This window comes from Macadamia integrifolia, chromosome 3 (assembly GCF_013358625.1).
Source record: "Macadamia integrifolia cultivar HAES 741 chromosome 3, SCU_Mint_v3, whole genome shotgun sequence".
NCBI lineage: Eukaryota > Viridiplantae > Streptophyta > Magnoliopsida > Proteales > Proteaceae > Macadamia > Macadamia integrifolia.
In genome coordinates this window covers 32,992,508-33,019,678 of record NC_056559.1, presented here as the reverse complement: position 1 = coordinate 33,019,678, position 27,171 = coordinate 32,992,508, and the positions used below count along the sequence as shown (strand labels likewise).

Here is a 27,171-nt window from a genome sequence, read left to right as displayed (position 1 = left end):
GAAGAGCTGCCGTTTTTAGAATTATGCTGACCGGCGTACGAAGGTCAACATTTTTCGTGGGAGAGAATTAATAAAAGGGAAAAAATTCATAACGGTGTTTATTCTTAAATATTTACCGCACCCATTTCTAGGTTTCCGATTTGGCACGAATTTTTGAATTCTAGGGCTTCGATTTTGTTTTTCGACTCTGCTTCCTTCCCAAGTTCACATCGTTCTGCAGAGAAAGATCCGATCGATAATTTGTGATGATCATTGAATTCTTTGATCTATCGCTGCAACTTTTGGATCGGAACTTTCTAGTTGGATTCACCAGGGCTTATAAATTATAATCTGTGTCAATAAAGAAGCTACTCTGATGGCGGATCAAGATGATGACAACTTGCAGATGGCGTTGCGTATGAGTCTGCAAAATTCCCCTCCCGAGGCCAAAAGGAGCAAGCCCAGGGAGAATGCTGGCGCTTCAATGGTTTCCAGCACTCCAGAGGAGTCCCCCGAATCGAAAAACCGGAAATTACAGCGAGAGCTTATGGCTGCGGCGGCAGAAAAGAGGATGATGATGATGACGAAGAATCTTTCAGCAGCAAAGTCGGAGAAGAGCGTCACAATTGCTGCGGCAGAGAAGAGCGTTCCCGTTTCCAAGGTGGAGAAAGATATCGTTACAAGGCCTGTAAGCCAAAAATCCGAGGCAGGGTCTCATGTGGAGGGAAGGAAAGATTTGAATTTGGGGGAAGAGCTTTCGCCTGTGGTTGCGAATCAATTGTTTTCAATGGTTTTTGGGAATGGCGTTTCGAAGGATATTATTGCTCAGTGGACCAATCAGGGTATAAGGTTGGTGTACATACTGGGTTTTCCTTTTGTCAATGTTCCCTTTATCAAATTAGATAGGTTAGTTTGTTATTTGTTGTGCAGTAGACGTAAGCCGCGTAACTTAAGAGTGCTCTACATTACACAATGAAATGTGTAGCGCCTGCAGGTGAAAGTTGCGACTTCGTTTGTCTTGTTTTCTTTGACATGAAAACTACACTTTCCTTAGACAAACTTACAGTATCAACAATACATTTTATTTCTTTATGCAACGATACCAATGTTAACAAAAGGTTTAAGAGAAGTTGTTCTTAGTACTGAGGCATGATATCATCGCATTCCATATCCAATTGGATGATAGTGTAAGATTCTGATGAGTTGAAAAGAAGAACATTAATCAATTAGATTGAACCAATGATCTTCATACTGTGTCCTCAGTCATTACAAGTAATGATTACATTTTTTGAAAGGGATTCTGAACCAAGTATATAATGGGTTGACAAGAATAACTAATTTGAAATGGGGAGAACATCCAAACTTAATTAGCATCACTGAAAATTTTTCATATGTTCAAGTTTCATAGAGCAATAAGATCCCCACTAGTTGCTCCTGCTGTTGCAAGTTTGCAACAAATCTTCTACCTTAGTTCTTGTTTTTGCTACCTCTTGTTTTCCTTACTCTTTCCTCAGAACGCACTGTATTTGTGATCCCATCAGGAAGTCTTTTGTGCTGCTGCTGCTTCTGATCTCTTGAAACCACACTTTTCTTGCTCCTTAATTCGATTTAACTCCGGCCTCTCTTCCTCAATTTTTTTTCTCTTGAAATTTTTGTGAGACTTCACTACATTACTAACTATAACGATGATGTGACTGATGCCTAATGCACCATGATGATAATAAGGCGTGTTCAATGTGAATATTTGATGTTTTAAAAGGAAACCTTTCATAGGGTTTTGGTTCTTCCTGGGGCCTTCTTATTTCTTCCCTGTTTACTGTTTTCGTACAATTTTCTTCATCTTAGTGTTTATTTCATCAAATATGGTAGTGTTTTTCCTCTTTATATACTACGGGTTTATTATATCTAAACTTTATTATAGGTTTAGCCCTGATCCAGAAACATGTATGGGTCTAGTGCAGCATGAAGGGGGGCCCTGTGGTGTGTTAGCAACCATACAGGTAATACTATGACTCTTATCTTTTACCCTATAGTATCAGCTGATAGCTCACTTTCTTAAACTTTTTTTTGAGCTTCTTTGTATTCATCATGTGTATATGAAAACTAATAAATAAATACCTGCTTTAGTAATATTAAAAAAATAAATAAGATGGGTTTCACCACAACTCGGTCCATATGATCTGAGTAGGATATGCACTGCTGGGCTGTCTCTGTTACTCTGCACAAGAGGGTGTGTACTTCTCTATTATTTTCTACCTTTTTCCTTGGATCTAAAATGAAAAAGAACATGAGATACTAGAGCAAGATCTCTCTTACGACCACACAGGAGAGAGAAACAATACAACTGCAATAGCATGATAATCCAGTACAAGGTCTCACTTATTACAGAAGAAGCTGACTCACTCATAAGAGTTCTTTAGTTCACTACCATCTCATGTGATTATAGCAGCATTCTAATAGATGGGTTTGTCAAAAGATTGTTTGCTACCGTTTCACCTAAAAGCTCGAGTTGTTAGGGAAGGGCAATGTAGTAGTATACATCAACACCCCCCCGGGGCAAGTGCATAGAAGTCTTGGACCTTTGCACATGACAGAATGTGTTCCCACATGACACTGAGGGGGAAGAAGTGTCGGGAAATCCTGTTGCACTTCCTAGGAGTTGAACACTCAACCTGCTTGCTTTGATACTGTGTTCACTACTGTTTCACCTAAAAGCTCGAACTATTAGAGAAGGGAAACGTAAATGTATACATCTACAAGATTGGAGCCTGTTCCAACTATAAACACTTTGAGCAACCAAGAGCTGTTACAGACAGGGATTCAATAATTGGAATCGAATCGGCCGATTTGGATTGGAATCAGGTGTGGCCGATCCTGATTCTAGCCGATCCACACACCAAAACTAGGAATAGGCAATAATCTGGACAATTCCGGCTGATATGGTTCAGAATCAATCAAGAGTATCAGCTGGAACTGATTTGGATCCCATTCCAAGGTTTGCATCCTTGGCTGCTGAACTAAACAACTGCTCACCAACAGTGCAGTTATAAGGGTGAAAGAGTGCCCTGGCCATCAGGAAGAAAACCCTTGAATATGCATTACAAGACCACTGCACCATTTGCAGTCTCTTGGTGAATGCACCATCAGTTATTATTAGGATCTAGTTTTGAGAAAGCTGAGGGATTAACCTATTTTTGTGAGCGCACTTTTTGGACTTGCAAAATGCTTTATTGGCCTCTTAAATAGTTCAAATAGGATTGGGGTGAACTGTGTCTTATCTGGTGTTGTGTGTGTGGCATGGCCTGTAACTGTTGTGTTATTTGCTGAATTGGACTGATGCAGGATCTACAGCCCCATAGGATTAACTAGGGTATCCTTAACGATTATCGGAATCCATATTTTCTAAACCAGGTTTTGGGTAAATCCTAAAGAGTAAGACCGGTTCATCAACCAATGTTCAAGGATCTTGATTAGATTTTTATTATTCATTGGAGAAATTGAAGAAACTATTGTCATTGGGCTTGATTTTCGGGGAAACTTGAAAGGATGATTTGGAGGGTAAAGAAAGGGTGCTGTTCAAAAGATGAGGAATTTATCCCATGCTTTAGAAGGTTTAGCTGGGCGACAGTAGTGGTTTTCTCCAAAAAATGTGGTTTGGGTGTTCTTGAAGCATCAGCTGGATTTATGGTTGGCTATGCTTTTTTGGCTTCTAGGATCTAACGAATGTTTGAGGCAATGTTCTGGAACCTATGCCCATTGACCTATTAAGAATGGTTGGTTATATGTAACTGGTTCAACCTGGTGGGTCAAAAAATTTAAACAAATTTGATTTTAGGAATTTAGATGTTTAATCGATGCAAATTTATGACCAAATTGAGACGGTGGTCTATTTGTGAGTGGTGTGTTGAAGTTCTGATCTTTTCTAGGAGGAAAAAAAAGGTTTGACTCTTGCTAGTACCATTAGGTAACATCTTTTATATCTTTCTATATAATATGTTTAATTATAATGAGCACAGTTCAAAGATCCATTGGGCTAGGCCAATGTTTCAACCAAAAGTTGAACGGTTCATCGACTAAGCAGCGAGTTTGAGTACAGAAGGGTCAGAAAGGTTGATGTCAGCTTGCAGATCAATCAGTTTGTTTAGCAGGAAAGGCTGGGCAGGTCTCAAAACATTGGTTTGAGAGGAGTAGATGGGAAACAATTGATTGGTGGTAAAATGGTATTCTATATACTGTTCTGAAGACTAAGGAGAAAATAAGTAAGGGAGAATATGACCCTGTGAATTAACCTTCACAACCCTGGATGATGGAACAACTTGGCAAAGTGATGGAATGATTTGAACTACAAATTGTTTTTCGTTGAATTGCAAAAGAAAAATGTGTAGTATAAACACTTTGGAATTAACAATTTTTACTGTTGTTAGGACCCCCCTCTAATTAGACCACTACTACTACAACTAATTGTGGAATTCTCTCATAATCCAATCCATGCTGGTTGTCAATAACTAGGAAAAGGGGGAAAAAAACCCACCAGTTGAATATATTCCCCATGTCACCCACTTCTCATTTGCTTAAAAAATATGTCCATTGAGCACAACAGCCAGTGTTAGCACATTGAGCAGTCTGTAACTGCCATTTTGTAGCTTGCTTGGCACCAATTTTGGTGCACACGCCCCAATGTCCACTATTTACACTTCAAATTTCAAGCAGAAGAGTGCCTGCCATGTGGCAGAAAGAGTTTAAAAAAAATTTTGGCAGGGATGGTTCATGGTCTGAAATAGTAAGGGGAAAAGTCCCATTCAAGATGGGCCTTATGTCGAGTTAGACCATCAAAGACATGCTGCCAATCCAGGGGGACCCTATCTATTTAACAGTTCAAATTGGCCACATGATCCTTCCATGTGGCTCAGAATCATGGGCTTGTCATGCTAGGGTCAACAAAACAACTATTATGCTTACCTTTATCCCTGAAGAATCAAAGATCCTGCAGAACTTCACTTCTTGGTGTTACTATCATATGCCTCTATGACCCCTCATGCAGACTGAAATTGGCTCATTAACTGTTATGGGTTCCTTGTGCATCACATATATATGATTTTCCTTAGCCTACTTAGGTGCTTGTATCTTCTGCTGCCAGATTTCATGTCTTTATCAGGTAGGATTGTATAGATTTTTGAAATTGATGACATAGAATTCTTTTGTATTTCTGATAGCTACCTGTCTTGATTAACCTAAACAGCTATTATTTAGTACAGTTCAAAAGCTCAGTTTGCAAATCAGAAGTGATTCTATACAATTTTCGGATTAGCTGGAGTGTATTTCTAAACAAGCTCCGGAAGGAAATGGATACATACCCATGGACATGCATACAACCATATGTACATAAAGGATGGGGGGAAAAGAAGGCAATATTTAAATAAGGTGCACTGCAAAGTGGAATCATACCTTATCATTTGTCTATTTGCGTTGGTTGGATGGATGGAAAAATATTCTAATTGTATCATGTAGCTATGTATGTGCATATTTATGTTTCTCTGTATCTGTGTTTGTTTGTGCTGTTCAACTCAATTTTGCATGTCAGTCCTCTGTACGTTTTGTCGTATTTTTCTTCTTTTATAAGTTGTCTTGTAGGCCATCCCCATGATTTTCAGGACTTACATATTGATTCTGAAGGCTTTCTTTTCTTACAATTTTCTGTGGATATGCAGGCCTTTGTCCTCAAATACCTTCTGTTTTTCCCAGATCAAATAGGTATGCATTCACCCAAAATGCCACAACAAAATTTGGGCTCACGGAGATTGTCTCAAAGTGATTCCATCACATCGGGTAATTTTGCTTCCCTGACTGAAGATGGAAAGGCAAGGTGATTATTCATCCTGTAATAATTTCCTGATCTACTCTCTTGATATAATAATGCAGGCCCGGTTTAAGGCTTGATCTAAATTTGGGTCAGAATTTAGTGAAGGGTTGGGTTTAGGCATTTATTTTGTGTTTATTTACTGTAATGTGTTGAATTTTAGGCCCAAAAGTGGGGGTGTCGCGCCCTAGACATGGTCGGCCTGGGTTCGTTGAGCCCCACCCATGGAGACAGTTGTGGGTATACACGGGAGAGGCCGTTGAGGGGGGCTTTAGTCCCACATCAAGTAGGGAGAAACATCCTGAGCTATTGCTAAAGGGTGGCCTCCTTACTATGGCATGACACATTTTAAAGCCGTGAGGTCAATGGACCAAAGCGGATAATATGGATGCCAAGGGTAAGGGGTCGGGTCTTTTATAATTTGAGCTCCACATGTGGAGACAGTGGTGAGTATATACGAGAGAGGCCGTTGAGGGAGGCATGTATTTAGTCCCACATTGGCTAGGGGGAGAAAGATCCTAAGCTATTGATAAAGGGTGGCCTCCTTAACATGGTATGACGCATTTTAAGCGTACAATATTATGCCAAGGGTAAGGGGCCGGGTTAATGCAGAGTAGATTACAAGTAACTAACTCCGCAGTTTATAACCTCAAACAATACAAATAGGACTAGGAAACAAAGAAATAATACCATCAAATAAACCCCCAAGGATACAATACCCATATAGGAGCAAAACCAACCTAAAACCCAACCCGATAGGAGAGAGAAAGACCTGCTATAGAGCTGGAGAGATAGAGGTGCGGCTAGGTCTGTAGGAGTCCGATTGAGCTGCACTCTTGGGCGTAGATAGTTTCTAGGGAGGGTACAAAAACCCCCAAAGTTGAGAGGATTCTGACGGTTGGTTGTGAAGTTACAAGCTTTCTTGATTTTCTGACCTAGGAGACAGAAAACTTCTAGATTCTCTAGAACAGTTGCTGGACAGATCTGGACAGCTCCAAGAAGAGGACTGAGTGGTCTAATAGCAGCCTAGAACACACCTTTAAAAGGGTTTACAGATCAGAGGTCAGAGGAGGGAGATATGGAGATCAATCTCTCTCCTAATATCTTCACTGATGCTGGTCGGTTCTGGACTGTAATAGCTTCTAACATAATCTGAATTGTACCTCTTGAATGTTATAACAAATAAAATAGAAAAAGAAGAATAGAACAGATGGGGGTTGAGAAGGGTGAAAGAGAATAAAGGAATCTCACCCCTCAGGTTTTGGGTATTACACCTCTCAAAGGTTTAGGCATCTCACCTCTCAATAATAACTTTTTAACTAAAGAGTAATCACTCAATAATTCATTCATTCAAATCTGAAATTATAAGTACATAGGCTCTTCTATTTATAAAGGGCAGAATAGCAATCAAACTATTATTAGGAGCTAGTTTCCCAATAGGACTAGACACTCCTACTACAACTAGGAATTCAAAATAGGACTAGGACTTGATTTGAGTTTATAACTCCGGCATGGAGTAGGACTAACTAACTAATAGTCTATATAGGACTTTACAACCGACCAATGGCTTAATGGGCCGTTATTGAATTAAATAGCAACTAACTAAACTAATAAATTAAATCCCCTTTTTTTACCTTCTACCTATATTTTAATCCCATTAAAGTGGTCAATGTCAAAGAAAACCTATGGGATCAAAGGCCCAACACATATATAACGCAACCCAAGGCTTATTTGCAATAAAATAAGCCCAAGTGACTTATTTACATCAATTCGCCCTCTTTTAGAAAAAATTCGTCCTCAAATTTTGTAGAGTGTGAGGGTGATTATATCATGGTGCACGTCCCTCTTAAAGCCGTAGAAAAATTCATGTAGCTCTTTGAAAATAAAGATGTAGTCTAGAATGTGAGGAGCTTGATATTCAAGATACTTTATTGGGATGACAAACTCTACATGCTCAACTTCAACATCTTCGGACGTATCCATAGGGTCATCTACATTTGCACCTTTGATCTCTTCTAACTTTAATGCAACATAAAGCTCTTTTGGTTCATCTACCTGGTGGTTTCTAATCGGTTCCATTGATGGTTCAAACACAACTTCATTCTTGAACTCCTTATGATCTTCCTCTTGGCTGTTCACAATCATCACAGTTTTGTTGTGTCAAGTTCCCTAGTCTCAACCTCATTGTCCATTGTAGCAACCTTGTTGCTTTCAACTTCTCCCACATGAGTCTCGTTGATGGGAACATCAATGACTAGTTCTTCCTCAACAATAGGAATGGCTGAAAATTTTTTAACACTAACCTCAACTTTTGACTCTAGTTCACTGGTCAGAGGTGTCTTCTCTTGTTGCTCTTTCGCAATAGAGGCCGATGATTCCTTCATGCTATTGTCAAGTGTGGGTGGCTTTTGGACATCTGGTGGAAGGAAGTACATGTTTCGTTCATGCTTAGATAGGTACATGCCTGCCAACTTATACTACATCTCGTCCCACGTTCTAGGTTTACATTCTTGAGCTTGAAGTTGTTTTTCACGGACTCTCCATTGCATTCGAACACAATTACTCATCTGGGAACATGTATATTGGCGTTTTTGTGTCTTTGTTAAGTTGTAGTTGTCAAAGTATATGTCTAATTCACGCATCCATTCAAGTAATTCCCCATAAAAATAACGTGGTTGATCATTAGATTGGGTAGCAGTAGATGTATTCTGATGGGAATCCTGTGGAGGGAAGAGCCTTTTTTAGAAATATACAGGGAGGTATTGTATCACTAACTTGTACTTCATCTCTTTCCAAGTCCTAGGCTCATGTCTGTGAACTCGGAGTCACTTTTCATGGACTCTCCACCAATCTCTAGCTTGACCAATCAACCGGAAGCAAACAACTTAAAGCTTTTGTCTCTGTCAAGTTATAGTAGTCAAAATATTCCTCTAGAGAATCTAACCAATCAAGGATGTAGAATATATCCCTTTTTCCAGCAAAGTAACGAACTGATGGAACCATCTTCGGTGAGGCTCTGATAGATTGTTTGGAGCTTTCTTCAACCGTAGCTCTGATACCACTTAATGCAGGAGTAGATTACAAGTAACTAACTCCGCAGTTCATAACCCCAAACAATACAAATAGGATCAGGAAACAGAGAAATAATTCGATCAAATAAACCCCAAAGGATACAATACCCATATAGGAGCAAAACCAGTCCAAAACCCAACCCGATAGGAGAGAGAAAGACCTGTTATAGAGTTGGAGAGAGAGGTGCGGCCAGGTCTGTGGAGCCCGATTGAGCTGCACTCTTGGGCGTAGATAGTCCTTAGGGAGGGTACAAAAACCCCCAAAGTTGAGAGGATTCTGACGGTTGGTTGTGAAGTTACAAGCTTTCTTGATTTTCTGACCTAGGAGAGAGAAAACTTCAAGATTCTCTAGAACAGCTGCTGGACAAATCTGGACAGCTCCAAGAAGAGGACCGAGTGGTCTAATAGAAGCCTAGAACACACCCTTAAAAGGGTTTACAGATCAGAAGTCAGAGGAAGGAGATATGGAGATCAATCTCTCTCTTAAAATCTTCACTGATGCTGGTTGTTTCTGGATTGTAATAGCTTCTAACATAATCTGAATTGTACCTCTTGAATGTTATAACAAATAAAATAGAAAAAGAAGAATAGAACAGATGGGGGGTTGAGAAGGGTGAAAGAGAATAAAGGAATGGGTATCTCACCCCTCAGGTTTTAGGTATCACACCCCTCAAAGGTTTAGGCATCTCACCTCTCAATAACACCTTTTTTCACTAAAGAGTAATCACTCAATAATTCATTCATTCAAATTTAAAATTATAAGTACATAGGCTTCTCTATTTATAGAGGGCAGAATAGCAATCAAACTACTACTAGGAGCTAGTTTCCCAATAGGACTAGACACTCCTGCTACAACTAGGAATTCAAAATAAGACTAGGACTTGACTTTATGACTCCAACATGGAGTAGGACTAACTAACTAATAGTCCATATAGGACTTTACAACCGACCAATGGCCTAATGGGCCTTTATTGAATTAAATAGCAACTAACTAAACTAATGAATTAAATCTCGTTTTTCTACCTTCTACCCATATTTTAGGCCCATTAAAATGGCCAATTTCAAAGAAAACACAAAGGATCAAAGGCCCAGCACATATATAACGCAACCCAAGGCTTATTTGCAATAAAATAAGCCCAATTGACTTATCTACATCACGGGTTGTCACAAATCTGTCATGGAATTTGGTTCCCAGATTGGCCTTATTACTGTATATGACAACTTTACTAGTTTATCTTTTTGGCTTTTCTTGTGTCTTTTTAGCTGTGAGGCTACTATTCGGAGGAAAAAAAGTTGATTAGCACCTTCAATGGAAATGCTTCACTTAACTTTTACTTGTATTCTCTTATTAGTGATCTTTTTATTTCGTAATTGAAATGCCGTTTTTGTAATTGAAATGCTGTTTTAGGACAGTGCATCATGTTCTTTTGCAATGTTTCTGCAGGGCTTTAGTTCGAAGTATGGTAGAAATATTATTTTTATGCGGAAGTAAGAAAAGGGCTGTGATTGCTACTTTGAGTGTTCTCAGTCAGCCTACCAAGGAGGGGTCTGAATATGGTCAGAAAGATGAGGTAGGTTTCTAGGTTCTTATCTGTTAATTTTCAGGATTGGTGGGTAAAGTAGGATTGAAACTTGAAGCTTTCGTTTGCTGCTGCTTTGAAATGTTGGCTGTTCGATATTTGTCAGTATGCTTATAATTACAGGTCTTGTCATATCTGCAGATTATTGCGAAAACCTTGGAAGGTCTTCCAGTTGAATCAGCTATGGATTTGCAGAAAGTATTACGAGTCAACACATACATTTCAGAGATGGATGCTTTTGTTTCACTCCAGAGAATGCTTCCTGTTTTTCAAAGTCGTATGGGAGCAATGCTATTCCTAATTTCTGCATTACTTTCTCGTGGACTGGTATACCACTTTGTTAGAATCTCTCTTTCTGGTATTTTTATCCTCTGTGCATTTATTAGTTACTTCATTTTCAGTCTAATACCGTACTTTATCTTCCTGTTCCTGTGTTGCTTTCATACTTATTGAGATGAATGGTGATGGTTTAAAAATTAAAACTGTTAGAAGTAATCTAGAGAGAGAGAGAGGAAACTCAAGGTTAGGCATGAAATGCATGTGCAAATATGTAGTTCTGCTAAGGGAGCATTCCTGGATTTTAACTGATCACAGCATCCTTTTTTTAAGTGTCCACCTAGCAATTTCGAAGGGCAATTACTGTCTCAATGAGTAATTGCAAGGCATTAAATAAAAGAATTTAATCAGTAACCTGTTACTTTGGTAGTTTTCTTACTTTTAGCCAGATTGATGGATGGACCTGAGAATTGAGTGGCTTACTGAAGCAATACACATAATTGAGTTTTTTTAAAGTAAAGTGTGAGTCTAATGAGCTTGGTTCTTATAATTTATAAAAGAGATTATCATATTCTCACAACACAACTTAATTAGATATGAAATATAGAAATCCCTTCCCTTTCCTCTTTGAGGGTACTTCCGGAAACAGATCCAGTGGAGAAGGGGTGGGGCCTGTAGCTCATTGGATTTGAGCAGATGGCTATGAAGTTCAAATTCCTCCTCGTCCACAACCTGCCCAAAAGGGAAGGACCTTTCCTTTACCTATGGGGATAGGAAATATGACATGATGGAGGTGCTTGTTAGAGCCCTCTTACCTTTTTGAAGAAGGTTCTATTAGCTGAGCTGGAAGAGCAAGAGGAAAGTTAGGCACAAATTCCCCTCAATAGTAAGTGAATACTTCACCGACATCAAGGAATTGTTCGTACATTGTTGCATAGAAATCAAAATAAGGAGAACCAGTCTTTGATAACCATGGCATATATGTTTGGGACAAATTCCATTTTGAGAGACTTGAAAGGCACTGTCTCATCAGTCCAGTGATATTTTACTCTGCCTTCATTATTGATGATGATGTTCAAAGTTCTTTGATGGCATGTAATACATGTGTCATTGTGTCCATATTTGTATTTTGGTGGGATTTATTAAACAGCCCTCAGCTTTCTCTATGATATAATCTAGTTGGTTTTCTTTTTCCCCTTAAAAAAATGTAAATATCCAATGTCTGCTTACCAAGACTGCATCAGACAACTAAAAAACTGCTTTAGTAGCGTTAAGGTTGAGAAGAATGAAAACATGGTGGATGATGACCTGTCATTTAGTGAATGTCTACAAACTTGAGGGATTACATGTGACTGAATGGTAAATTGTGGTCACTAGGTGTATTGATACAGTACTTATTAAATGGTAAAGTGTGATCACTAGGTGTATTGATACAGTAACTTGCTGAGGTTAATGAAAAGGAATTACTAGATGGACAGAGACATTATGAATTTCTTCTTTCATTTGACAATGAAATATGTTTTTGTAGGGGTCAGGTTAATGATGTTTGAATGATGTTTATATGAGCTTACCCCAGCAGCACAATCCCGGTTCCAGATCCATAACTGCAAAATGATTTGACATGCCCGGATACAGTTGACTTAAGAGTTCCATAATTTCATTATTGTAATTGGCACTAGTATTATTCAATTTTGTCTTTTATATGCTATTATGCTTTATGATGTGGTAAATTCATCCAGACATGCTACTATCTAATGGAGTTGCAAATTGGGAAGTACAAGCTGGAGTGCAGTGCTGACACATGTCTTTACAATTGAAGGGTCAAGACTGATGTTTGTTTGATTGAAAATAGTAAAATAAGGAACCTATTTAGTTATCCCCCCTCTTCACCCCCACTCCCACCCACCCCACCCCGCCCCAAAAAAAAAGGGAGCACTGAAAAGGGGATGAATCAAGTAACTTATTTATGAAACAGTGAGTTTTATTACCGTGCTAATATTTCTCTCTCCACAATCAATTATCTTTCTTCTGCTGGTTGATGCATCCCTTGGAATAGTTCTTCTTAGGCCGCTAAAATTTTTTCATATTATTCTCATGCTTTTGAATATGTTGAAGCACTAAGAGCCTTGTCTGGTTGCAGGAGTCTGTCCAAGCAGACAGAGATGATCCTTCCCTACCATTGGTCACTGCTCCATTTGGACATGCCTCACAGGTATGCACAGTTCACTGACACTTGTTTTTCTGATTTGCACTTTCAATTACAGCTTTCGGACCCCTCTGAAACTCCGCTGTCCTGTAACAGGAAATTGTAAACCTCCTGCTTTGCGGACAGGCTGTTCCTAATGTGTTTGATGGAAGGATGGATCTTGGAGGCGGCATGTTTCTGAAGGGCATACCCACAAGCGTGGATGTTGGGTTCCTCACTCTTCTGGAATCTCTTAATTTCTGCAAGGTTGGCCGGCATCTCAAATGTCCAAAATGGCCAATATGGGTAGTTGGAAGTGAATCCCATTACACTGTGCTTTTTGCTCTTGATACTCACGTTCAGGATGAGAATGAACTGGAAGAGCGGGAATCACAGGTTCGGAAAGCATTTGATGCCCAAGACCAAAGTGGTGGAGGTGGCTTCATCAGTGTGGAAGGGCTCCATCAAGTCCTTAGGGAAACTAGTATAAATCTTCCAACTGAGAAGCTTGATCACTTGTGTAGCTCAGGCTTTATTGTATGGAGTGAGTTCTGGCAGCTCTTGCTTGAATTGGATAAGAGTCTAGGTGGTCTGAAGGATTCATCAGGATTGATGGGCAAGAAAATGTTTGATCTTTACCATTTTAATGGGATTGCTAAGTCTGTTCCGAATGGCAGTCAAGCCCCTGGAGGTGAGATTCCACTACAGAGACCAAGGCTCTCAAAGTTGAGAGTTTCAGTTCCTCCACGGTGGACGCCTGAGGAATTTATGGCAGATGTGGCGGCACCTTCTAGGACAGTTAGTGAAGAATCAACTGGTAAAGGGACTGTGGTTGAAGTAACTCCTGCTGATCCTCCTCAGCATGCTCCATTAGTGGACTGCATCAGAACCCGCTGGGCCCGAGCCATTTGCAATTGGGTTGGTGATCCGCCCAGTATAGTCTAAAGGGTTAGTTAATGCTGTCCTATATCATGCTACATGAGTGCCTGTGAAGGGTCTAAATTTGATAAGATGCAGTACATTACAGTAGTCAAAAGGCAAGAAGAAAGAACAAGTTGCAGATGTGGGTTTTCATTAATTTACCGTCAAGAGTATCACCGCTTCAAGTGGAAGACATGTTATGATGTCGTTTCCACTGTAATAGTTTATTGCTGCAACTTCCATTTTCATTATTCCCTTATGAGTTGGTTAATTGGGAAGGAATGAATTCCATATTTTATTTATCAATCAGATGTGTAATAGTTTATATGATTGTGGCCTCTGTTATTGTGTGTTTAGGCAAGTTTCTGTAGGTCATAGGTGAGTTGCTTAATATCAGTGGTCCTGTTGTTGTTGAGCTGTTGTAACATTAAACATTTTCATTTTAGCCTATTCTTCTGCCCACAGGGTATTGAGTCAGCACTGTTCCTTTAATTCTCCTACCCCTTTTCTGCACAAAATTATGGATTATTATTGCATGGTAGGCCAGATCTGGACCATGTAATATTCCCCATTAAGCAGATTAGAAGGCACGGTGATCTATGGCGCTCTTCTCATAACTCGTACAGAAAACCAAGATCAGATATAGATTATGCCAGTGATCAAGGCTATAAAAAGCAACTTTTCAGGAATAAAAAAAAAAAAAAAAAAATTCCAGTTTTACAAACATGTGAACGATACAATACTGATACCTATAATCATTTGGATAGAGTGCCGAACGAGTTTAGGTAGTATCCTCCAATGTCAAAATTATGTTGTGGTTTGTTCATGGTTCCTGTAAATTTATACTGTTTCTGAGTAACAATGAAGGCCATAAGAAATCAAGAATGATTGCCAAGTTCTGTCATCAAGTTTCTGTGATACAATGAATTCTTGGAAACAGAAAATAACCTTTTGGGTGAAAAAAAATAATGATAGCCAATGTACAGAATCTTTATCTTTAAATTTTGAAAGGGATCTTGTTTTCCAAATTTTTTCCCATTGCATTTTAATATTATATGTCCTCCCCTTTCAAATCCATTACGAATTTGTATTGGCACCACCAAATTCCACAAAATATTTCTCTACAAAATAAACAAAGTGGCAAAATCAAGCATTGGAAATTAATGACTACTAAGTAACGGTGAAAGTTTGCCCTTACGATCCAAATCCACCTTAACTGATCTTGAACTTGAATAGGGTTTTGGTCAAGTTTTTTGACCCTGAGGGCAAGTTAAGGTTGAAAAACCCTAACCCTAGGTCAAGGTTTGGTTGGACTTGAGTTAAGACCTTAGCCCTGTCCAACCCGACCTAACTTGGCCCAAAATTTAACCTTAAATTTTTATAGTAGAATTTAGGGGACCTATTCGTATTTCATTTTTCTATAATTATTTAACATATAACATATAAATTGCAAAAATTAGTCAATCAAGGTTAATCTAACCATTGTAAAAACTAAGGTCAATCCAACCCAATCCAACCCAATCCAACCTAACTCAAATAAGGTTAAAATAAGATCAGATTGGGTTGGTAAGAACCCAACAAGGTTGGGTCTAAACATAAACCTAACAGGCTGGCTGAGCTCCGACTGAATTTTAAGGACCAAGGATTGGGGTTTTAAGAAACCCAGCGCTGTTTGAGCCCTACTGCTGAGATTTGAGATGGTACATCATACACGAGTCTGATGATTATTGAAGAAGATTGTAGATTTTGCTCTTGCAATGATCACCTTTTATTTACAAATCCAATCTACAGTGCTTTTTTATTTGAGAGTTTAAATAAAGTATTTTTCATCAAATAAACTGCAGATTTATCCCTCAAGCTACCAAATCAAAAAAACTTCACAAGGTAAATCCCGATTTTAGAGACATGAACAGATCATCATATAATTCTTCATTACAGTAGCGATAAGCCGATAACTACAACAGTGTTCTGGGGGAAACGAAAAGAAACGGATGGGCTACAACTACTACTGAAAGACCTAAGTCTGGGAAGGGGGGAGAAAATGAAGAGAGAACACCTAACTAAACATAGAAGACAAAAAGTTATATCAGACAGAGAGTGGAATTGAGGAAGCAATCAAGCTCTCTCTCCTCTGATTCTTCGAGCAAGCTGAATGTCTTTGGGCATTATAGTGACCCTCTTGGCATGAATGGCGCACAAATTTGTGTCCTCAAACAAACCAACAAGGTAAGCTTCCGCTGCCTCCTGTAAGGCCGAAACAGCACTGCTTTGGAACCTCAGATCCGTCTTGAAGTCCTGGGCGATCTCACGGACCAGCCTCTGGAATGGAAGCTTTCGGATCAAGAGTTCCGTACTCTTCTGGTATTTCCTGATTTCCCTAAGCGCCACCGTTCCTGGCCTGAATCTGTGTGGCTTCTTCACTCCTCCAGTTGCTGGGGCCGATTTTCTGGCGGCTTTTGTCGCCAGTTGTTTCCTTGGAGCCTTACCTCCTGTGGACTTTCTAGCAGTCTGCTTAGTTCTCGCCATCTCTAATTAGAAGAGAAATGACTAACTGCAGAATAAAAGCTAGGGTTTGTAGAGAACGATAAGAGTAAAGCTCAGATCCCTGGTATGGTTCCAATTCTGTTCTGGATTTCAGCTTTTAAAGGGAAGACGAAGGAGGGAAATTATTTCTTTTTGCCGCAGATTTGAATATCTAATCTGGTTCGTGTGGTAGTGAGGGAATGTGAAGCGTTGGATTTGAGCTTATTCGACGGTTTGGATTCGATATTGTTGGAGTTCACGGATCGCGATTCGTGAGTCGTGACTTTGGCGCCTTTCCGCTGTTATTTTTGGGCTGGGGCGGGATTTTTTCCTTCATTTTTTTTTTCGGGTTTCCCTCTCAAGGTTTGAGAACTCCGAGATCAGTCAGGGATTAAAGGTCGATAATGATCTAAATCAGATAGAAATACTCTTGTTTTTCTTTTAAAATTATTTTTTATTATTTTACCTTCTATTTGTATTAATTCACCAATACAATATCGATTAAGAATAGGGATCGGTCAAGAGACCAAGACCATATCAATTCGATCCGGTTCCTCAAATCATGCTCCATACAAAAGGTTATTTGTTGGGTTGGTCAGACCAACAGAGACCGGTCCAAGGCATTCTGATAATTTGATGCTGTTTTATAAGGAGGCTGTTTTTGGAGGTAAGCGTGTTTAAAATCAGAACCGATATTGATCATTTAAATCAAATTAAATCGAAACTGAAATTTCACTTTGAAAAGTGAAATTTTATTCGTTTTGATTTCGATTTTAGAATGCAAATCATTTGCTCAAATCCAATCCAAACCAAAACGTGTAATCCTTAAAATCATGTATTATTTGTCTCATTTTTTTCTTTTTTTAGAGAGAGCCACATTGGCCACTAGAATGGCTTCCCAAAGGGGTGTGCAGGGATGGGGGAATCGTATGACCCAAGGAGAGGGTGACAAAGGTAACGATGCTATTTCAGTGTTTTTCGTCAAGCCAATTCTGTGGCTAATCATTTTGTTTCTATGGATTCTTCTCGCAAATTTTTTGTTATATGAAATCATTCCACCCCCTCCTTTCTCACGCTATGTTTGGTAGGCAAGAGAAGAAAAGAAAAGAAAAAAGAATCTAAAAAAAAAAAGATAAAAAAAGAAATGAAATGGTGAGATGATAAAAAGAGTATACATGTTTGGCGACCAAGAAAATAAAAGAAAAGAGAGAGACATATAGGAAATTATTGTGTAATCATTTATTTTTTGTCTTTGTTTTCATATTATCTTATGTTTTTTTATGTTTCTTTATAAGATTTTATTTTAAGAAAAAAAAATACTTCACAACTAAAAAAAATTTTCAATTTCAAAAACTGAATATTTCTCTTGACAAAACATAACAATGCCAAGAAAAATTCTTCAACTGAAAAAAAAATACACATTTTCTTTTTTTTCTTTTCTTCCCTTGGCTACCAAACACATAACAATCTGGACCTATACGTTTGGAATCCACTTTCCCTCTGTTCATTTAATAGGTTTCAAATCCATGAATAAAAGACATAAAAAAACAATCTCGTACGTAATTCTATCCGGATTCCTCCCCTTTTGCTTCTTTAGCTTTGTTTGGCATAGTTCATGCTGTCCTCTCCGACTCTCCCTCCCCGGTATCTCCGTTGTCCCTGCTACTGTGCCATCCATCGCACCACCAAGCACCTGATCCCTCTCCTGAACCAAACCATGGAGTTCCCTGTGAAGGTGAAGAAATTGGAGCCCTCCTGTACTATGACTATGAGGCCAAGCTCAAGAGGAAAATCTCAAAACTTTGATGTTCTAAATGCTGCGGACTTATTGGAGGCGAGTTTCTTCAATGTACATTGAATCTCAACTCATCCACCAATTTCCACGTCTCGACCAGAACTATACCCATATTGTTGCAAATGGAACTTGGCAGATCAACAAATCAAATAAAATTCTCTCTGAATCACTGTCCTGTATCCTCTCACAAATTTGTTTTATGAACATGGGATGACTAAAAATAGTCTCAAGTTTGCCCCCTTTTACTGTCTCGAGAAATCAACAATTGGAGATCCTGATAATTTTATTTTGCTTCTGCTGCCAAACAATTATTCAACAGAAATTAAGAAGTACAATGAAGATGCTGAGCATTTTAGCAACAAAGCTATCATCCTATTTTTTCATCAAAGCCTTTCTACAGATTCTGGATGGAAATCATTGCATATTATCTTAAGATGTTTGCATCAATAGAACAATATTCAATTGGCAAATATATGTATGCGCGGCAAACATAGAGAGTGATATCCCAAAATATTAAAAAGAGTTTTAAAGATTAAAACAAAAAACATTGAATAATAATGATCAAATTCGTAGATTAAGCACAGAAGATCTCTTCATCATACACCAATACCAGGAAATGATACAAGATCAGATTAAAAAGAAAAGAAAATATACTAGGAAACTGAACTTTTCGTTTTAAACAGCGAATATCAGATCAAGCCCTTTCGCCCCTGATCCTCCGGGCCAACTGAATGTCCTTGGGCATAATGGTGACTCTCTTAGCATGAATTGCACAAAGATTCGTGTCCTCAAACAAACCAACCAAATAAGCCTCCGCTGCCTCCTGTAAGGCTGAGACGGCGCTGCTTTGGAATCTCAGATCGGTCTTGAAGTCCTGAGCGATCTCACGGACGAGCCTCTGGAAAGGAAGCTTTCGGATCAAAAGCTCGGTACTCTTCTGGTACTTCCTGATCTCCCTAAGAGCCACAGTTCCTGGCCTGAACCTGTGGGGCTTCTTCACTCCTCCGGTGGCCGGAGCAGATTTCCTAGCGGCTTTAGTCGCAAGTTGCTTCCTCGGAGCCTTGCCTCCAGTAGATTTCCTCGCTGTTTGCTTAGTTCTCGCCATCTCCAAGAGAAATAATAAAATTGCTGGGAAAGCTTTGATCTGTAAGCGTAGAAGAGCGAATGAGAAGCTTCGAGGAGGGAAGGAGAGTATTTGTAGGTACCAGGCACAGCGCACGGGGCGGTGAATTTGTGTTTTAGATTTCAATATGGCGGGAGCCAATGATGATCGTTGGATGTGTTTTGAAATAACCGGTCAGGATTTTCGATTTACGGAGCACACGGATCGTGATCGATGTCAGTCTTAAATCTAAAAAGAGAATTTGAATTTCCCTCTCTCACTGTACATCTTACTCTTATACTCCTATGACGAAATTGGGTAGGCTTGAACTATTTTTAATTCATTTGCAAGTGGCACCTAAAGCTAATCAAGAAATTAAAAGATGGGATCCGGCCCCTCAAGGCAGACGCCTATGTGTTGGATTTCATGTTGAGGTGTGCTTGGGTGTTGAATTTGAGCTGTCGTCTCTATTTTACAATGGAGGATTCGGATCCTATCATTTTTCTTTTGGCCATACTTAAAAATTTCCCTTGGCCCGTAATTTCACAAGCGATGCCATGAATTTTGATCAGATTCAATGCAACTACAAAAATCTCATTGGATAGGGATTCAGATCTTCTACATCTACTAAAGGTGCCAATTTCAAACCGAAACTAAATACCAAATTCGAACCCGAGCCAAATTAATTGGACCGAATCAAACTGAATTAATTCGATTCACATTCGTTTTGAGTATGTGAGTATGGACCTCGATTCGGTTTGATTTCGGTTTTGGGTGTAAGAACCATCGGTTAGAACCTAAATCGAACCAAATTGCTCTTAAAAAGAAAAAAAAAACCTAGTATCGTTAAGAGAGATTTTTTAGGTGGTAAATGTTTTTTGCAATTTAACGTCACATATTTACATGGTAAGACAATTTTGGAGTCAACAATGGCCATAAGGCCCATAACTTGAGCCTTAATCCCTCAAAGTTATGGTCCAAAAGTGAATCCGTTTTCATAATCAAATTAAAATCGAAATACAAAACCGTATTTAAATTGCATCTCAGAATAGAATTGGAACCAAAACCAAACAAGCCGAATTGAATCGGCTTGAGTATCTAAATATGGAATCGAGTCAGTTCTTGATTTGATTCTGATCCACTTTATCATCATTTGGAACCGAACCAGTTGACACCCTTAAAAGCTACACTAAGGCATTCAATGCATATTCAATGGGTGGGTGCATCCTGGACAATTGGATAACCCGTTTGAAAACAGCAGAAATTTCATTTGGCTCAGTCTATTTGATGGATCTGATTCGAAATCCGGAATCCCTGGTCTCTCTACGTTTATTGCCATTAGGCCATCCTCTTCCAGAGCTACTACAGAATCGGATTCCATGAGTCATTAGATAAGGCCGTAAGGGTTAGAAAGCTTTTGAGTTAGATGATGCTTATTTGGTGTTGGCAACTAACAAGTAACAAGAAGGACGAATATTTCCCTACCTTCTCATCACCAACTTGAACTTTAGAGGTTAAATCGGGAATTTGATTCCTCTAGAATCTTCATCTTCGAACATGACATGCATGAACAAGGCTAAAAAAAATTGTGTAGGGATTAGAGTTTATAAGGTTTCTTATATATTGTTTTGTGGGAAAAAAATCCTAGAAACAAATAAATAATATAACATTGTGAGATGGCGAATGATGTAAAAATCTCTTAAAATAGATGTAGGCATTCGTATTAAATCACAATAACTTCCTCGTGTCGTGTGTGAATCTGTTATAACTTACTTAGTTTCTTCCTCATGGATTTACATTCGTTTCCAACAAAAGGGTGATCCATTAAACTTTTATTTGATAAGCATGTCAAACAAAAAATATAGATTGGCCATATGAACCCTCCTTATAGCTTAATTACCATTGCTCGTGTTGCCTAGTTTGCACGAATCTTATTCCATAATGTCGGAATAAAGAGAAATTAAATTAGATTAGATATGAGAGCCGACATAAGTACATGATTAAATTGTAATAATGGGATTGAGTGGGGGAACAACCATCCCCCACCCCCTTTCTAATTCGACAAGCTTTAAGCCTTTATAGATTAAGCATGGCCATGTGGGGATCAGTGGTACACCCTGTCAAAGGAAATGTACCCATATACCTAAGCCAATACTATTAATCTTTAAAGGATTCGGGCCACATGCATGGTTATGGAACTTATTCATGCCCAATTTCAATAAGAGTGGAGGGGAGGGGTGATGTACAGCTACTAATAGCAAATTTATTATTTTGGGTCCTGCTATGTATATCCATAATACTTCTTTTTAGAACTTCTATTATTATACTTACTATTATCTTTGATCATTATTATTATACTTATTATTATCTTTGATCATATTCAGATCTATGTAGCCGACTCCATTAAGTTAAGATAAGGTTATGATTGTTATTGTTGTTGCTATGTATATCCATAAATGGTTGCAGTCAATCACAATCAAGGGATGGTCCCTTGATTTGACCCTTTGGATGATATGTTGGTATTAGAAAAGGTATTATCGACGTTGTATTATACAAGATATACGTTGATAATCATTGATTATTATACTTTTCCTATACCAATGGTGTAGGAAAACTTTTTCTTAAATAATTAAGAACGAGTTTCCCTTCACCAAAAGTGAAGACACTATCTCTTTACTCAACGATTCTATTGCTTGATGGTAAAAACAGAGGGCATTTCAGATATTTAGATTGGAGTAATGATGAATGTGATCCTATAAAGAAACAGGGGCTTAGGGACTTTTTTTTCTTTCATTTCCAGTGATTCTGGCCGACTCTATTCGGATCCGATGCCTGGTCTACAAACCTTGATAGCCAAGCATGGTTGCAGAATATCCTTATTCCTAATTGCTGGGCCTAGAGAATAAAAAAATGTAATTGAGACAACTGCACTACACATACAGGAATCGCATCCTCCCTAAATGGTGATCGCTTACGCCCAGATCTTGCCCATAGCTACTTGGGCAATCAACATTTGTCCATTGAATCCCCACTAATCCAAAAACAACTGCGTTTTTACTGATCAAAACAGATGCACCAGATTCAAGAAGAGAAAGAGACACCAAGAGCCATTAGATCACTACTTGAACACGTATCAATCACCTAAAAAACTATAGGCAGACCTAAGTGATCACCGCTCAAGAGAAGAGCCAAACCCACACATGTGATCCATCAACAGATGGGCAGACGACTCAGACGTATTCCCAACGCCACGCTTCCTTCACACATATTTTACATAGCACACTAAACATGAAGTTGTGTTTAGTATGCACTCCACTCTCAGAATAGACTCCATATTTAAAACACATTCTCCAACCCTATTCTTGGATTAAGCTCCTTTGTGGCGTAACACAGTGTCCGACGCGCAACCAACGACCAAAAACACCTTGGCATAAAGCCCAAGGCGATCACACACAACACGCCTAACCCCTGTTCTTCTTTTCTTGGTAACCGAACATATAGCCCAACTCATGAACAGAAAATTAATCATCTAATCATGTAAAAAGCTAACGGCAACACCTTCCACAAATCATTCATGACCCAGCCTTGATCAGACGTGAATTCACTTCGGGGTTTTCTAATCAAACAGTCACTACTCAAACGGAGCCTACAGCTTTTACCAATTCAATTCCACTACATCTTGTAGTTTTTGAGCTTATATAAAGTTTTTTGGTATTATTCATAATCCGTGGTCATCCTTGCTTAGAATCTCCAAGGAACCAACCCCATTAAATTATGTTGTAAAGTTTTTTTTGGATTAGCAACTTAAGTAATTGCGCAATTCAGTAACCAGCCCTCTGCTATAGTTAATGAAGTTGCTAGAAGAAAGAAAATTTTGTTGGACCACGGATGTATCAAATATGATTTTCATAAGAAAAGTCTACAGCAATAGTAGAGATGCTTACAACACCATATATATAATCTTTTAAAAATAGTTCATAACCGCAAACTGACACTAAAAATCAAATTTCTCATACAATAAATATTAACAGACCTCCCCCAAAACCCTTTCCCCAAAAGAAAAATAGAAGATGAAAAAAAAATTCTGGAAAATTAACAAACATCACAGTCTCTCTCTTCTACATTCTACTATATTGGCTGTATCACAGATAACAAGGAGAGGCCAAAGAGTACAATATGCGCTCCACGACCAAACAGCCACCACATTGTAAATTTTGGCTTATAAACCCCACCATGAAGCAGCAAATTTACGACAGATCCTCTCCTCGCTCAACCAAATGGAGTTCACTTGACACGACACGGAAAGCCAACTGCAAAAATAAAAGTACTCACCCCTGAATGCCTGCCCTCCCATTGACCACCTTAGAAGCACTTCCTGTGGACAATTGATGGACCTGATTCATCGTATTCAGCCTTGGAGATCCACATCTGTAAGGATAACAACAGAGAGAGAATAAGCAGTAATTCCACGAACAAATCATGAAACAATGAAATAAGCCACACCAATCTCACACTAACCTGTTGGAAGGTGCTGAGGGAAGCAAGGATTGATCCCCCAATCCAGACACTGTACTTTCTTTCGGGAGGTGCAACCACCTTGATCTTCATGCTGCTAGGAGCAAGTGCTGTGATTTCTTTGCTCATACGGTCTGCGATACCAGGGAACATTGTTGACCCACCACTGAGCACAATGTTTCCATAGAGATCCTTCCTGATGTCGACATCACATTTCATGATGGAGTTGTAGGTAGTTTCATGAATTCCAGCAGCTTCCATTCCAATCAGTGATGGCTGGAAGAGGACTTCAGGGCAACGGAACCTCTCAGCACCAATTGTGATGACCTGTCCATCAGGAAGCTCATAGCTCTTCTCCACGGAGGAGCTGCTCTTGGCTGTCTCCAGCTCCTGCTCGTAATCAAGGGCAACATAAGCAAGTTTCTCCTTCATATCACGGACAATTTCCCGCTCAGCAGTTGTGGTGAAAGAGTAACCCCTCTCTGTGAGGATCTTCATGAGGGCATCCGTGAGATCACGACCAGCAAGGTCCAACCTAAGGATTGCATGGGGGAGGGCATATCCTTCATAGATTGGCACAGTGTGACTAACACCATCACCAGAATCCAGCACAATACCTGATCAGAGAAAAATATCCAACTTAGTAAAATAAATGAACAAGCTCGCAACAACAGGAAATTTTAGATCTTGGTTGCAACTAGTACATACCTGTTGTACGACCACTAGCATAGAGAGACAGAACGGCCTGGATAGCCACATACATAGCGGGCACATTGAAGGTCTCAAACATAATCTGAGTCATCTTCTCCCTGTTGGCCTTGGGGTTGAGGGGTGCCTCTGTGAGAAGCACTGGGTGCTCTTCAGGGGCAACACGGAGCTCATTGTAGAAGGTATGATGCCAAATCTTCTCCATATCATCCCAGTTGCTGACAATACCATGCTCAATGGGGTACTTCAAAGTGAGGATACCTCTTTTAGATTGGGCTTCATCTCCTACGTAAGCATCCTTTTGGCCCATTCCAACCATGACACCAGTGTGTCGTGGTCGGCCAACAATACTGGGAAACACCGCTCTAGGAGCATCATCACCTGCAAATCCAGCCTGCCATTTAAAAGAGGAAATGAACATAAGAAAATTTATAGGAGAACGCAGTTATATAATAAGCAAGAAATAAACTGCGACCACCCGGTACAAGAACAGCAAGGATTGACTAACCTTGACCATTCCAGTTCCATTGTCGCAGACGAGAGGTTGAATATCCTCGGCATCAGCCATCTTTTATGTACCTGCAGAGTAAGAAAAGAGGGACGCTCAGGCAGAGGTACAAACAAGGGGAAGAGTAACAATCGGCAACCTTTTATATCTGCGACAATGTCGCATCTTCTCTGACCTAAATTTATTAATTATTTATCTGCCAATACATTCATTCTCTAAAGATATAATTTTTTTTTCCTTTATTAAAATACTTAGTATTCCACTTCCAGTTCCAGACACATGTTTGTTTCAGAACTAATAATATTCTTCACTCAAAGTAAATCCCACAGCATCAGAACAGCATAAATGATAAGATTTTCATAACTGTAACCAAATTTTTCCACGGAGCCAGTGAATTACTTAGTGGAGTTCAAATTTACAAAGCTAATCGATGCAAGCAATATCGGTAAACATCAAAGCATATAGATCAAACTCAAGGCACAACACACAAACACAAGAAGGCAATACCAAATTAGATGAATAAACATATCTCTGGAAAAATATATGTAATTTAAAGTGAATCGAAAAATATAAGATTACTGACTAAGAGAAACAAGCTAAAAGAACTGGAAATCCATAAATACGCAAGCAAAAGATGACAATCGTATAAAGAGGTTACGTACTGTGGCAGTTTCAATACGAAAGTCGGCAAACGAAGAAAGACTCTACCGATCCTCTTACAGATCTTACGTTCAGACATGTAAGCAAAGCAGAGTATGACTGAAAAACTTAGATCGAGACCATGCAAGACCTACAAGCTTTTTCAGTGATCCAATCAACTAAAAAACAAGTTTTTTTTCCAATAAATAACCCTGAGATCGAGATTATAGCTACATCAGAAAGCTCAACTTCACAGTTTCTACATGATTTTGAAAAAAAAAAAAAACTTGAACAAGTAGAAATCCCAAGAGCAGATCGTGAGATAAGAGATCTCTGCTTACCTTGAGTGAAGAGAAACCACGACAACGAAGAAGACCACAAGGAGAAGGAAACGGGACGAGAGCAACTATGTCTTTCTCCTTTGCTTTCGAGACGGAGATCAGAAAGGGAGGCTCTCAAACTCCCTCTTAGCTCTCGCTCGCTCAGATACGCTAAATGGCGAAGAATAGAAGCAAAAGATGGGATAAATACCAGACCTGAGAAATCGGGGGATGAAATGCAAATGAAATGAAACCAAATTAAATGAAGTCGAGGAATCATTTCCACCACGAGAAAAGATAGCTGACCTGGCTGACAGCCTTCCCTGTACTTTAACCGTCCGATCCCTCCCTTTTGCGGGACCTCAACCGTCCGATCTGACTTTCGGTCCCTTACAACCTTGGCCACGTCATTTGGGCGGCAAGAACGGGACGTGCGGTCAGCGTGGGTTTGGTGTGCTCCCTAGTCTCTCACTCCCTTCCACAAGTCGCCGGCGGAGCCGGGATATCTATTCATACAACTCGGCTCGGTTCGGCTCGAGCCGATATGAGCCACCTTGTCAGCCAAACACGGGATTCTGAATCTCTGATGGGAATATTTTGTATTAAAGTAATTTAGGAAGCCCGTATGGCCATGTGTACATGCGAACGAGCTGTTAACCGTCAGATTGGGAAACGATGGTATTTTTGTAAATACAGAAAGATGGACTGATGGGGAATAAATGATTCTCCATCAACGGTCATTTTCTCTTATAAATTGTAAACGTTCAACATGGCACATGGGGCCCACAAAAGGAGTGGGACTGATGGGGAATAATTGATTCTGATTCTTTCGATGACCCAGTTGTATGGTAGGCAATAGTAAAGCATCTTATCTCTCCCATTATCCATATAACCCATTTATTTAACTCATTATTTAATTCAAAATAAATGCTTTTAATTCGTGAGAGCCACACACTGTAATTTAACGATCAAGAATGACAATTGGTAGGTGAGATCATTTATGCCAACCGTCGGATCAAGATCTAAACGATAAATGATAAATGGATACCATATTAACAGTGATACATGGACAGGAATTATCAATGGCGAGGTGGGCAGACCACTCCTTTTTTTGGATGGCAAGCTCTAGAAGAGTCTAGAGTGTAGACTACGGAAGGTCACTACTTCGCCAGTACGCTTACCCTTTGGAGCT

At 39.3% G+C, this 27,171-nt stretch overlaps 4 protein-coding genes across 4 annotated transcripts; 1 reads left to right on the top strand and 3 right to left on the bottom strand.

Annotated features, from left to right (window-relative positions):
* The first annotated feature begins 103 nt into the window (after positions 1 to 103).
* LOC122073898 (ubiquitin carboxyl-terminal hydrolase MINDY-3-like) lies at positions 104 to 14,346 on the top strand. The gene is made up of 7 exons (XM_042638589.1): positions 104 to 828; positions 1,901 to 1,979; positions 5,688 to 5,842; positions 10,352 to 10,478; positions 10,629 to 10,814; positions 12,904 to 12,975; positions 13,066 to 14,346. Exons 1-7 carry the CDS (start codon positions 356 to 358, stop codon positions 13,891 to 13,893), a joined length of 1,920 nt encoding a protein of 639 aa, XP_042494523.1. The 5' UTR covers positions 104 to 355; the 3' UTR covers positions 13,894 to 14,346.
* A 1,418-nt stretch (positions 14,347 to 15,764) lies between these two features.
* On the bottom strand, positions 15,765 to 16,506 carry LOC122072903 (histone H3.2). Its single transcript, XM_042637338.1, has one exon. The coding sequence runs from the start codon at positions 16,393 to 16,395 to the stop codon at positions 15,985 to 15,987; it is 411 nt and encodes a 136-aa protein (XP_042493272.1). The 5' UTR covers positions 16,396 to 16,506; the 3' UTR covers positions 15,765 to 15,984.
* Positions 16,507 to 18,734: 2,228 nt separating this feature from the next.
* LOC122072902 (histone H3.2) lies at positions 18,735 to 19,371 on the bottom strand. The gene has a single exon (XM_042637337.1). The coding sequence runs from the start codon at positions 19,290 to 19,292 to the stop codon at positions 18,882 to 18,884; it is 411 nt and encodes a 136-aa protein (XP_042493271.1). The 5' UTR covers positions 19,293 to 19,371; the 3' UTR covers positions 18,735 to 18,881.
* Positions 19,372 to 23,180: 3,809 nt separating this feature from the next.
* Positions 23,181 to 26,196, bottom strand: LOC122072901 (actin-7). The gene is made up of 5 exons (XM_042637336.1): positions 26,001 to 26,196; positions 25,021 to 25,091; positions 24,513 to 24,906; positions 23,808 to 24,421; positions 23,181 to 23,717 (listed from the first exon to the last, which is right to left on the bottom strand). Exons 2-5 carry the CDS (start codon positions 25,078 to 25,080, stop codon positions 23,652 to 23,654), a joined length of 1,134 nt encoding a protein of 377 aa, XP_042493270.1. The 5' UTR covers positions 25,081 to 25,091; positions 26,001 to 26,196; the 3' UTR covers positions 23,181 to 23,651.
* Positions 26,197 to 27,171: the final 975 nt, after the last annotated feature.